This window comes from Diabrotica undecimpunctata, chromosome 10 (assembly GCF_040954645.1).
Source record: "Diabrotica undecimpunctata isolate CICGRU chromosome 10, icDiaUnde3, whole genome shotgun sequence".
NCBI lineage: Eukaryota > Metazoa > Arthropoda > Insecta > Coleoptera > Chrysomelidae > Diabrotica > Diabrotica undecimpunctata.
This window is the reverse complement of record NC_092812.1, coordinates 11,514,692-11,529,140: the sequence shown is the minus strand read 5'-3', so window position 1 is coordinate 11,529,140 and position 14,449 is coordinate 11,514,692. Positions and strand designations below refer to the sequence as shown.

General features: G+C 35.1%; 1 protein-coding gene across 3 annotated transcripts in view; it reads left to right on the top strand.

Moving 5' to 3' along the window:
• Positions 1 to 5,694, top strand: part of LOC140452546 (KICSTOR complex protein SZT2-like) — a 177,480-nt gene extending 171,786 nt beyond the window's left edge. For all 3 annotated transcript variants that reach the window (XM_072546872.1, XM_072546871.1, XM_072546873.1), the window contains one exon: positions 5,287 to 5,694. In XM_072546872.1, coding sequence (XP_072402973.1) covers positions 5,287 to 5,421 — 135 coding nt within the window. In that variant the 3' untranslated portion in view covers positions 5,422 to 5,694. The remainder of the gene's footprint in view (positions 1 to 5,286) is intronic.
• Positions 5,695 to 14,449: the final 8,755 nt, after the last annotated feature.

Here is a 14,449-nt window from a genome sequence, read left to right as displayed (position 1 = left end):
CAAGAACAGCTTGACCTCGGCGAAGACCTTCCCAGGAGCAGACGTCTCATCGGACCACAACCCATTAGTGGGCCAAATAGAACTCAAATTAAAGAAACTTATCAAAAGTAAACCTAAACAGAACCGGGATTATGACACTCTAAAAGACCCCGTAGTTCTGTCACCTAGGGGGAACAAATAAGGGTCTAACCACCTTCTGTTGTCTCCGGGTGCTCTGTAGAGGGCTTCGAATATACTGTCGAGAGCTCCTCTACTTAAGTCCATTTTCGGGTTATGGACTTGGAAAATATTTATCTTCGGTGTCTTGCCTTGAAAAAGGTAAGATATTTCTTACATGACAATTTCTTCTTCGAAATAAAACACCAAGTTAAGTTGAAACAATTCTCAGCCACAGAGTATGGAAAATAAATGCAGGAAGCAGAGCCCCGAGAGCACTAAGCTCTCGGAGAGCACTAAGCTCTCGGAGAGCCCGTGAGGGACTGACTTGGCTGACCTGAAAATCGCCAATATTTATATGCGCTGTTCTAGCGATAAATAGGGATTTCCAGGTCAAGAGCCAATGGGAAAATTCGAGGCGGGGCGATGCGCATCGAAATGCGTACTAGTCCAGAGACTATGGCATTCGATGACAGTTCGTCAGAACGTAAGAGATGTAATGAGAGAAAAACTAGAAACCGCTAAACAACAAGAACAGAGTGTAGAACAAAAATGGAGTTATATCAAAGACGTCATGCTAAATGCGGGAAAAGAACATCTGGGAAAGAAAACAAGAGTAAAAAATAAAGAATGGATGACATTCTGCAGATGATGGACCAACGGAGATTAATGAGGATCCAACAAGGACGCGAAGAAATACCAAGAAATCAACCAAACAATTAAAAAAGAAATACGAAGAGCCAAGGAGACATGGATGCAAGAAAAATGTAAAAATGTAAACGATTCGAGAAACCACTGGTCAATACAAGAGGAGAAACACACACCTCCTCATAAACAAAGGCGGGAACCTGGCGACGACAGTTAAGTAAAAGTTCTGGGAATTTACTTCTGGAAGGTAACCTTCCAGAAATAAATTGCATGACAGGGCCGTCAATACGAGACAGCGAGGTGAAAGCAGCTTTAAAACAGTCTAAGAATGGTAAGGCCACAGATCCGGCGAAATACCCGTTGAACTTATTAAGGTAATGAGTGAAGTCAGCACGAAGGAGTTAACTGAACTGTTTAACGCCATATACGATTCAGGTAATATCCGAGAGGAATGACCATTGTCAACATTTATAACACTACCAAAAAAACGATCTGCGAAAACGTGCTAAGATTTCCGAAATATCGGCCTTATGAGTAATGCAGTTAAGATTTTTCTTAAAATCATTTATGCCAGAATTTACAAGAAATGTGAAGAAAATCAGGGTGCCGGTCTCAGCTTGGGTAGAGGAGGGACCCTGAATTAAGTAGGGGTGCTTCAGCACTTTGCGCAAGACAGACTGGGCGGGGAAGTCCTCAACCCCGACACGGCGCGTCCCAATGGCTGATAGGGGAGTTCCTGTAGATATACAGGACAGGTACGAATAAGGCTTAGCCAAATAAGTACCCGCGGATCAACTGAGGACATGACATTAGGCAGCAGTAATGTCATTACTGGATTAAGGCTGTGGGAAAATAAAAAAAAAATCCTGTAGGCTTAATTCTAGATACTCACAGGCGCCACTCACATTACGAGTCAATCGGTTGTGACACTGCGATGGGGAAGGCAACGGGAAACCACCCCATAAATAGTCCCTAGTTCATTCATCATGGTTAATGTAAACCAATTTGGAGAAGATACTGATCATGGACTTCGGACACCAAGATCCGGCAGGGGAGGAAGAACACAAAAATGTAAGGCTTCCCAGGTCGTCAACCCACGAAATCCTTACCAATATTTAAACACTAATAAAGATAAAGTGTGCACGTGGAACGTTAAAAAAATCTGTACTTGGAATGTTCGAAGTATGTTTGAAGGGGGAAAGATACACAACACCATTCAAGAAATGAAAAGACTAAATATCGACGTGATGGGAATCAGCGAGATGAGATGGCCAGGCTCGGGACAGTGCTGTGTGGATGAGCATATGGTATACTATGCGGGAAACGACAAACCACATCACTGGAATGGCGTAGCATTGATTCTGAGCAAAAAGGTCGCTGGGGCTGTGATCAGCGTGATACCTCTCTCTGACAGGGTCATTCTGATGAAGCTGCAAGGCAGACCCGTTAATACGAACATCATTCAAATTTACGCTCCAACATCAGAAAAACCAGAAGAGGATATCGAGGAGTTCTACGCAATTGTACAAAAAGCACTAAAATACACCAAGAAGAACGAGCTAACCATCATCATGGGTGATTTCAATGCCAAAGTTGGCAAAAGCAGTGTAGAAGACATCGTCGGACAACACGGCTTAGGCGAGAAAAACGAAAGAGGAGACCGACTCATACAATTTTGCCGGGAAGAAGATTTTACCATTGCTAACACGTGGTTTAAACTTCCCCTGAGACGACTTTATACGTGGAAGTCACCTGCAGATACAGCCAGCAATATCATCAGAAACCAGATAGACTTTATTCTCATTAACAAAAGATTCAAGAACAGCTTGACTTCGGCGAAGACCTACCCAGGAGCAGACGTCTCATCGGACCACAACCCATTAGTGGGCCAGATAGAACTCAAACTAAAGAAACTCATCAAAAATAAACCTAAACAGAACCTGGATTATGACACTCTAAAAGACCCCGTAGTTCGTCAAAACGTGAGAGGTACAATGAGACAAAAACTAGAAACGGCTCAACAAAAAGAACAGAGTGTAGAACAAAAATGGAGTTATATCAAAGACGTCATGCTGAATGCGGGAAAAGAACATCTGAGAAAGAAAAAAAGAGTAAAAAATAAAGAATGGATGACTGATGACATTCTACAGATGATGGAACAAAGAAGATTAATGAAAAACAGGGACGCGAAGAAATACCAAGAAAAATGTAAAATAATCGAGGAGCTCCAAGAGAAACACGATCATATAAATATCCACCGAAGGATTCGTGAAGCCACTGGTCAATACAAGAGGAGAAACACACACCTCCTCATAAATAAAGACGGTAATCTGGCGACGACAGTGAATGAGAAGTTGGTTACCTGGAAAATATATATCGAAGAACTTTTCTGGGACGACCGCGGCAACCTTCCGGAAATAAATTGCATGACAGGGCCGTCAATTCTAGAAAGCGAGGTAAAGGCTGCTTTACAACAGTCTAAGAATGGTAAGGCTACAGGTCCGGACGAAATACCCGTTGAACTTATTAAGGTGATGAGTGAAGTGAGCACGAAGGAGTTAACTGAACTGTTCAACGCCATATACGATTCAGGTAATATCCCAGAGGAATGGCTATTGTCAACATTTGTAACGCTACCAAAAAAAACGATCTGCGAAAACGTGCGAAGATTTCCGAACTATCAGTCTTATGAGTCATGCACTTAAAATTTTTTCTTAAAATCATACATGCCAGAATTTACAAGAAATGCGAAGAAAATGTCGGTGAAATGCAATTCGATTCCGCAATTCTATGGGTACACGTGAAGCACTTTTCACCTTACAAGTCCTACTTCAGAGATGCCGCGATGTCAGTTGTGATGTCTATATTTGTTTTATTGACTACGCCAAGGCATTTTGACCGTTGTCAGCACCAGAAGATGGTCACCGCACTACAAAGAGTTGGATTGGATGAGAAGGACATTCGGATCATCATGAATTTATACTGGAACCAGCGTGCTCAAGTCAAGGTCGAAGACCAGCTGACCGACCAAGTGAAGATCATGCGAGGAGTAAGACAAGGATGTGTGCTATCGCCGACTCTTTTTCAATATATACTCTGAGGAGATTTTTAATGAAGCCCCTCACAAACCTAGACATGGGAATCCGAGTGAACGGTGAATACATCAATAATATCCGCTACGCCGATGACACTGTGTTACTAGCAACCAGCCTAAACGATCTGCAGGCCTTACTAGACCGAGTGCGAACTGTGAGCGTAACATACGGACTGAACCTTAATATTAAGAAAACTAAATTCATGGTTGTCAGCCGTACAAATTTAGATCCCGGGGCACTAATGGCAGGTAGCGAAGAGATCCAGAGAGTCGACAGATTCACTTACCTCGGAACTACCCTCAACGTACAATGGGACTACGCTCAAGAGATTAGATCCAGAATTGAAATGGCACGGTCTACATTTATTAAGTTGAGATCCTTGCTGTGCTGCAGTGATCTCAGTTTGGGAACCAAGATGCGAATAGTGAGGTGCTACGTTCTTCCAGTGTTACTGTATGGAGTTGAAGCCTGGACACTGACGCAAGCCACTGAAAAACGAATCGAAGCCTTCGAGATGTGGATATACAGAAGGATACTAAAAATATCTTATGTGGACCATGTCACCAACGTTGAGGTCCTACAGCGCATGACAAAAGAAAAAGAAGTGCTTAATTTAATTAAACAACGCAAGCTTGAGTACCTCGGCCCACGTGATGCGGAACGAAGAAAAATATCGAATTCTTCAATTCGTTTTACAGGGTAAAGTATTTGGCAGGAGAGGACCGGGACGCCGTCGTACCTCATGGTTGAAAAACCTCCGATAATGGTTTGGGATGACCTCCGCGGAGCTGTTTCGCAGAGCAGTCAACAAAACCATGATAGCCTAATGACAACCAACATCCGGGCCGGAATAAGGCACTGAAGAAGAAGAAGAAGAAAAGAAATAAGAATAAGAAGTACTCACAATCAATTTATTCTACCACCAACGACCGGTTTCGCATACTATAATTTGCTATGCATCTTCAGGTCAACGGTACATGGTAAACTAAATGCTGAAAATATAATAACCCATATTAGGTTAGGTTAGGTTACATGTCTGGTACAAAATATATAGCAATTATGCAATATTATATGGGTGCGATTTATTTAATATGAATTTAAATTAATTAAATAAAAATTAATTGAAAAAATGATTTACTGAAAATTGAAATTAAATTAATATTACTTACATGCTGATGCAAGGATTATTATTAAATGTTCGAGAAAACAGTTTAAAAATACGTTATGGTAAACTGGTGATCACCTATAAATAGGTTTAGGTGATCATCGGTTTTACTGCAACTACATATTTTAAGAGATAATTAGGTATTTCCAGACTTTTGGTCTACCCTGTATATTATATTAAAAACTTTGTAAACATATTTGCTTATTTATTACTCTATTTTAGGAAATGTATGCCGTGTATAGAGAACCACAAATGCAAGAAAACTTAGAATTTTCTCAGATATGTCAGAAGGAACTACTTGATGGATTCGTAAACTGTATCTGTTTTTACCTATGGTCAGGAATGATTTCCAACTGACGTTCGAAGTTTTGGCCTTAAAACTTAATCCGATTGAGTCAATTAAACATTTTTGATTTGTTTGTTATTTTTAATTAGTTTTTACTAATTCGGCTTGGTTTAACAGGAGCTCAGTATACTGTGATATTATATTTGTACAAATTAAAATATTCCTAGTGCCTGACAATTTAGTGTTCCGAAGTATACTGTCGATTTTATATATTTTATTTTAATATTTGACTATTTTAATGAGTGCCATGTTGTGCCAATACATTTAAATACATTTATATACTATTTATTGTTTTCTTTCCTCTCAATCTACACGGGTCGCTGTATAGATGGCTGGCCATGACAGTAGGAGAAGTTTTTCCAAAAGGGTTTGGTGGAAGTAGCGGATTTTTTCTGATTTACATGGTTTGAAACTAAATAAAGAGAGCGCTTTGAACAGTGATCAAGTAATAAAAAATGAGTTATCTGGAACATGTACTGCAATACCAAGAACACTACTTTCCTAATTAGTTATAAAGGATAAAATAGCACAAAAGCAGCACGTAACAGGGAAAAGAAGACCAGAGTAATCGACAACCTCTGTAAATTAGGATAACGCTCGAATAAGAAGGTATTATAAGGAATCACATGATCTATCTACCAAATGATAATATACCAACAATTACTGTTGAATTTAGTTTCAAACAACGTTAACTACAAAAACATGAAGTGGTAGGAAATGCGATAGCAATAGAAATCTGTAAATTTATATATTATTATTATAGTTCCATTGACAATTATAATAGTTATTACAGGTTATTGTTATGCTACAGAGAAAAAAATGGACTTTGATCCTAATAATGGCCTGATAACGTTTTTTGATATTAGCGATACATATTTTTTATAATCGTTAACGTCGTACCTGATGAGTTGCCCAACGTAAAAGGAAAAATATACATGCTGATTCTGATGAAGGATTTAAATAACGAATCTGACTCATCCGCTGAAGACACACATTCGGAGCAACAAAAAACAAGAAAAGTAAAAAATATATGTATAAATATATTAGTATATAACTAATTTTTAAATTATCAAAGTTAAGCGAAGATGAAACTGAAATGAGGAGCACGCCGTGGAACCAGGATGTACTGAGTTACCTAAAGTAAAAGAAAAAGAAAGAAAATTGCTCTTAAAATTGAGTGACTGCGAAATAAACAGAAGTCTGACATGTCCCAGGCATTATGAGCCTTATGAGCAAAAAAAAATCAATATCTTAGCTTAATTGAGGAAAAACGGAAAGAGTCTATTTGAACTGAGCAGAAATATCTAAACGTCAGAAAACACGTTGTTTTTATCAACCTTTAATATATTTTAAATAAAGTGGTCCAAAACATATTACAAAATAGAGATAAAATGCATATGGTCTCCTTAGATCCCCGGAATAAAATTACCTGATGAAAGTATATTATAGAAAGAATAGAAAGTATATTATAAATCACATAAATTCAGTTGCAAGAGTTCCATCCAATTACACAAGAAAAGATAGCTGTAAGGAATACTTACCTGGGGATCTTAATCAGAGGCGTTTCCAATTACACAAGAAAAGATAGCTGTAAGGAATACTTACGTGGGGATCTTAATCAGAGGCGTTAAGTCAGAAAAAAGCTGGTTATATCGAAATATATTTTACACGAACTTTAATATTGCATTCCATATTCCTCGTAAGAATTATTGTGATACTTGATTTGTATTTAAAAATCTGCCCGAGGATGAGAAAATTAAAAGAGAAGTAGAACACAATGCACATCTTCATCGAAAGAAAATGCACGTGAGTTCAAAGATACATATTTTTAAAAATAAGGCTCTATCAAATGAAATTTGATTTTGCGGCTGTGCGTTATTGACAACAAGTAAATCTAAAGCAATTTTTTACAAATCCTGTTTATCAGTATATAATTTAACGTTATATAACGTTGCCTCGCGCGTAGCACAAAACTTTGTATCGCACGAAGCGCTAGTAGGTAGTGGTTCTTCTGAGGTAGCCTCTTGGCTTTACAACTACATGAAAAGTGAAGTTACTGTGAAAGACTTTGCTTTTATGTCTGATACTTGTTCGGTCCAAAACAGAAATTCAATCGTTTCCGCAATGTTTCTGTTTGCTGTTGAAACTACATATTTCAAAAATCGACCAGTTATTTCCAAATGAAATGTGAATGTGGCCCATGCCCACATCGAAAACGCAAGTAAAAGATTGGAAATTTATGATCCATCACGATGGTATACAGTGATTAAAATAACTTCAAAGAAATCAAAATACGAAGTAGTTGAAATAGATCAGGAAGATATTCTGGATTTTAAAGAAATTAAAATTCAAGTGATAAAAAATAAAAAAAACTGACACTGAAGGAAATATTGTCAAATATTTATACATATTTATTTCAAATATGATGTTGAATCGGACAACTCTATGAAAAAATAATACAGAGGAGGCAAGTTCATACATTTTAAATTAACAAACTTTTGCTACCAAGAAAATATGACAAGCCTTTAACGATTGATGATTAAAAGTTAAAAGGTTTAGTAGGGCAAAATATAATTAAAGAACAATATCACTTGTTTTACTAGTGGCAGTGGCGGATCCAGAAATTTTTGTGTCATAGGTCTTGAGGGTGATTTTGGTATAGGATATAGAGTTTTGCACCTTTACGATTGATATGATTTGTGCCTCATGTAAAGGAACCATTTTCTCAATAATTATTTTAAGCGATATATTAAACCAATGAGAAGTTATTAAAACCCAAATACCTTACGGGTGCAAAGAAGGGTACACAATTAAGGGGTCTTAAACTTAAACCAAAAAAATAATTTAAACCCACATACTCTATGACAGTAAAATCAAATGTACAAGACTATTAAACCAAAGGAAAGTTATTAAAATATAAATACTGAAAAATCACGGACTGTCAATTTAAACTAGGTATTTTAAAGACAATTAATTTGAACCCACCTATCCTATGGCTACAAAATCAAGAACAAACCAAGAATAAATAAGTATAAACCAAAGTTAAGTAATTTAAATGCAATAACTCAATTTAAGTGTAAACATCTTACATGTAAACATATTATCTATCTTATCGTTGGATATCCGATATCAACTTGTAAAAAAAATGTATTTATTCCTTATTGCTATACGGAGTCAAAACATAGACTCTCGGAATTACAAGTATGAGGTGTATAGAAGCCTTTAAAATGTGTGTTTTTTGAAGAATGCCGAAGATTTCGTGTACAGAACACGTGACCAACAACGAGGTGCTGAGAAGAATGAAGACTGAGATAGAACTCCTAAATATTGTAAACAACAGAAAAACGAGTTATCTAGGACATATTTACAGAGGAGAAAAATATAACTTTCTACGACTCATAATGGAAAGTAGAAGGAAAAAGAGGTCCAGGAAGAAGAAAATGCTCCTGGCTGAAGAATGTAAGAGACTGGACAGGCATGGACACACATTCGATACTAAGAACAGCTTAAGATAGAGAGCAATTTGCTGTAGTTATAGCCACCCTTCCGTAATGAAGAAGGAACCTCAAGAAGAAGTGAAAACAGCATTTTATTTAAATTAATTTATTCAACGAAAAACATAATATAATTTAAGAATAGATATTTCTATAATTAGGCATATTCGACAAGTGACTGAAATATTTTTTTACTCGGTATTGAAATTTTTCTTACGAATTGTCAGCAACAGCCGGCAACGAGTCGTAAATACAAGTTCAGTGATTAAAAATACTATAAGAATAAGATAAGTAAATATTATATAATTTTATAAAGTGTATTCTTTTCACCTATCCGATTTAGCAAATTATGATTGCATCAACATCTATAGTCCAGTCGTCAGAGATTTAACTTCTAAAAATCATACGAACAAGCTGAATTTTGCAGAGAATATTAATTTTCAGACCCCAAAAAAGATGCAAAAAGTTTACCACTTTTACTCCCGGGCTTCCTTCTAAAACCCCCCTCGTAGGGGGGTAAAAAGGCAAAAAAACTGATTTACCAAGAATCTGTACACCATAGAAAAAAATGTTTCAAATAAGAAATGCAGCTGAGATTATTTTAAATAAAAATGTTTATAAGCATTTTTTATGTAGAATGAACCGTTCTGTTAGAAACAACGCTTGAAGCGACCGTCGATTTTGCATTTTAATTACGCGCGCGAAACCAATGTTGAATCAAATTTGTATCAACACGACGGTAAAATTTCGATAACTTTTGATTCAAGTGACCTATCGTTTTGTAGTTTTTGTATTTTGCTGCAAATAAACTGAGATTTTATACAGGTGTTAAATAAATAAACGTGGCGCGATTTTTGCCATTTTTTATGGTTCTCGTGAGATCAATAAAATCGATAACTTTCAATGACTAGTTATAGTAAAATTTCCATTTTTAGAGATCAATCTTTAGAACTAATGACATGAAATATGAATTTTGACTTGTGGTAACAAATATGAGGAATTTGAAATAGGAATAAAAAACGCAGAATTTAATGTTTAACATTACAGACGATCACACGTCACGGGAAATGCATTTAAGAAAACGGTTTTGGGTGTAGTTTATTGCAGGAGTTTTGTTCTTTTGAAAAACGTTGTTATGTGCAAGTTTAAATCCAGCGTTTTTTATGCATTATGTCTAATGCCTCACATTTGGTTGCCAAAAGTTAAAACTAAAATTTTATGCTATAGGTTTTTAAAGTTTGGCTTTAGTACTCAAAACTTCATAGTGGCTAGTCAATGAAAAGGATAGATTGTATTGATCTCGTGAGAATCATAAAAAATGACAAAAATCGCGCCACGTTTTTTATTTAACACCTGTATAAAATCTAAGTTTATTTGCGGCAAAATACAAAAAATTCATACAAAAGCTGAATTTTTTACCTTTAAAACGCATCTTGATTTTTCTTGATAGGTCACTTGATTCAAAAGATATCGAATTTTTACCGTTCAGCTGATACAAATTTTATTGAACATTGATTTTGCCCGGGGGTAAAATTGGTAAACTTTGGAATCCCAAAAGCAAAAGCATATTAAGCTCAGCAAAATTCAGCTTGTTCGTATGATTTTTAAAGGTTGAGTGGCATTTTCGTCTCTGACGACTGGAGTACTAGAGAAATTTCAGGATGCATATTGATTAGTGCTAAACCAGTTAACCTTTCCTCCGAAGTTCTATTTCTAAGTCAAGTCTTTAGACGCTTAAGCTTAGAAAAACTACGCTCTGCTGTAAAACGTAAAAGAATAAACCGTTTCATAAACTTTTATTCTCAACATCCATCTAAAATGAAAACAAATTTGGTTTTGGCGCTTAAAACTAGAAAACTAAACCAACGTAACCAAATCTAACCTAGCCCTGGTAAAAAAGCTATAATTTTCAGTAAAAAGTAGGTAATAATAAAATGTTATTTTAATGTCTAATTTTTAGATAAATTTGTATTTTTCATTAGAAAACATAATTTTGAATAACTATGGCAACACTGGTTAAAATTACCCTTCTTGATCATAAGAAACAGTTGTCATTCCTGTCATTTTTTGTTGTTTCATGGTAAATAATGGCGAATAATGGCGGCGGCTTTTAAAAATCGGGCATATTTTAAATCGAAATTACATAAAAAAAGAACGCTTTGAACCGAATAAAAATCATTGCACAATCATTAGTAAGTGAAGCAGAATTTATTGATATAAATTTCATCTCCGTAAACACGGTTCCGGTTTATTAAACTAGTACCAAATTTTCAAAATAATGAGGTCCGACAACTGACACTGACACACAACACATCAGAGCTACCACAATCTAAAATAACGTATGGTTGCCTACCCTATATTCCAGCTCTCACACCTAAGCTAACGAACATTTTCAAAAATGTTAGTGGCTTAAAAATTGCAACTAAGAATGTGAAAACGGTATCGAAGTTGTACACAAAGACAAAGGATCCTTTCACAACACAGGAGTCATCGAATGTTGTTTATTCTATACCTTGTGCCAATTGTAAAAACGTGTATATCAGAGAATCATCGCGTAATTTTCACAGTAGAGTGATCTCACATCGCAGCGACATAAAAACCAAAAAAATAAACGCATGTGCGCTCACAGAACATGCATTAATGTATTAATGTTAAAACATGAATTTAATTCGAGGATTCCTGTATTTTGGCAAAGGAAAAAACCATTCAAAACGTGTTTTCTTGGAAATGTGTTTCATAAAATCCAATACGTCTTATATAAATAAAAAGTCTGACATAGATAAACTGAGCAACATTTATTGTTATTTACTGACAAAACATCAAAAATAAAATAAAAATTTACTTTTACATATACACACCATAATACACCTGCATACAAAACATGCTGCATACCAACAAGACAGGTTTAATATACTGCTTCCATTAATATAACATGAAAAACACCTAATTACATTTTGATCATACTATTTTTGCTTTTTCTTTCTGTTCTCTATGGATCAGTTAAAACATACCATTAAAAGATGTCACAAACGAAATTTTTACTATCATAACAAAATTTTAAAATGTATATTGTTCATTATGTTATGTTATATTTTATATGTGTGTTATTAATGTTGAGTGTCATAGCTTTGTATAAATAACCTCAACGACTAGTAAGTTGCACTGACAATTGATATATTGTAAATATTTACACATTCTTCTAATTACAGTGTCTTGAAGAAGGAGTAAAACAATTCCGAAAGCTAGACCAAAAGTCAAAAGAGTGTTTCTGTAACATCCCGGCCAAACTTTCTGACTTCAGCCCTAATAAACTGTGTTGTTTGTTTGTATATATATATATATATATATATATATATAAATATATATATATATATATATATATATATATATATATATATATATATATATATATATATAAATTAACTTTTGAAAACTATATGAAGATGTAATTACTTGCAGGTTTAACATCGCGATCCAACACTACTGTACGATATTTCCTTCTGTGCACTTTCAATTTAGGTAGTCCTAAACATGTAATAAGTATAACCATAATGATTAAAACGTTCCATTAGCAAACGAAAGAGCGTTGGCACGTACGGCTCGTACTATTTATGGAATAAGCTGTGACAAATGACACGGATATAATTATATGGTTGAGTTTACCGCAGAGATATGTAAGAGAGGGGATATGACACAAACGATATTTCTGTATCTACTAAATGGGACCACTTAATTTGACAGGATGTACTTTCCAATATGGCGACGGGCAGGTCCGGATTCAAATTAATTCAAACTGTATTTACGATTTACTGTTTAGTTTGGGAATAAGCATTGAGTTAGATTAATAATAGTTATTTGGAATAAAATTACTTTCATTTTTAGTACTCTTCAAGTACACTTTAATAATAATTATTACATACATAAAGTTTAAAAAAAATGTACAAAACCAGTCAATGATATGGTTTTAAAATTATAACATTTACATACAAGTAAAAAACAACAATTAGCAAGTGCACTTACATAAGTTTATATACATTTAGATATGTTAGTTCCATGTACTATTAATATAAATTATATATTTATATATAATTATTTTATATATTTATATAAAAAATATAAAAATTAGTTATTGTGTATAGGTAGGTAGTTAAAGAATTGTATCAAAGACATGCCGTGTTCTTTATCCTTTTTTAACTTATTGTGGTTTTTATGGAATTGTTATATCTGCATATAAAGATCCCTTTTCCAGTAATGCGAGCCTATGATAAGGGATATTATAGCTAGTGTCAAAGTTGCGGGATATTTTAAACGGTTGAAAATACTACTTTTTAGCTGTTGCAACTGTCAACAATAACTAACTCAACAGGCGATTGTCGATATTCACCGGCTTTTCGTTTATTTTCCGCAACATATAAAGTTTGAGACACTCATCCTGTGTATAAAGCTGGTACAAAAACTAGCTCACAATATGATGGTATATCGAGCCCTCGAATAAAAATTAGAAAAATGAAAGAGCTTTATTATATTGATGTTAACAATGTTTACAAGAATTTTTAAACAATTTGAATTCCACTAAAGTGTCCACTAAATAATACCACTTTATTAATAAGAGGTCTCATACTGAGAGATTTGTCAGTCTTACTCTTGCACATATAGAACATCCTAATATCAATATAGCGGCTTGCTACAGCCTTTATTAGAAGTATTCTGTGATTATCTGAGAATTGTTGATCAATGCTATGACTAAGTAAATTTAAAAAGATGTCTTTGTTTATGTACCTCCGTAAAACTTTTGTAACTAAATCGTTGGTACTCATACAAGTTGGAGAAGGGATTTCTTTTAAAATTGTCTCAGCCATAAAGCATATATCAATTACACTTTCAGATGCATGTGACTTGTGGATGAGATTAAATCCCGGTATTAAAATCAGTGAATACGAGATTGCTGGCTTAGTTGCTTCAGCTTTTAATCGAGTTTCTCGAATGGAAATCGCAGTTAGTGGCTTTCGTTGCACAGGCATACACCCCTTTGATAAAAATGTCTTTAATGATTTGGACTTTATTTGTTCTAACATAAACAACATTACAGAACAACAATCAACATCAGAATCATTGCCTTCATCTTCCCAACTGCTAGAAGCAACACCTTCAACATCAGAACCGTTGCCTTCATCTTCCCAAGTGCTAGAACCAACATCTACTACTCCTGCTCCTGATCTCGTAGCCCATATTACAAATTCTGTGCATTCCGACAACCAAACTACTCTTGCTAATGGAGAATCACAAATTGCTTTTTTGCGGCAATTAGAATCTCAAGAAGAAGCTACAATTGACCTATCCACAGACAATTTTAAAGCTGCACTTACAGAACTCTCACCGGTTCCTGATGCTTCTAAAAGAAGAGCAACTGCCCGGAGTCGTAAAGCTGAAAAAAAGCGAAATTATAACTGGTTCTCCATACAAAAAAATGCTGGAAGAGAAAAAAGCAGGCAAAACAAGCGTCGAATCACTTAAACGAGGGAAGAATTTACTTGTGGAAAATGAC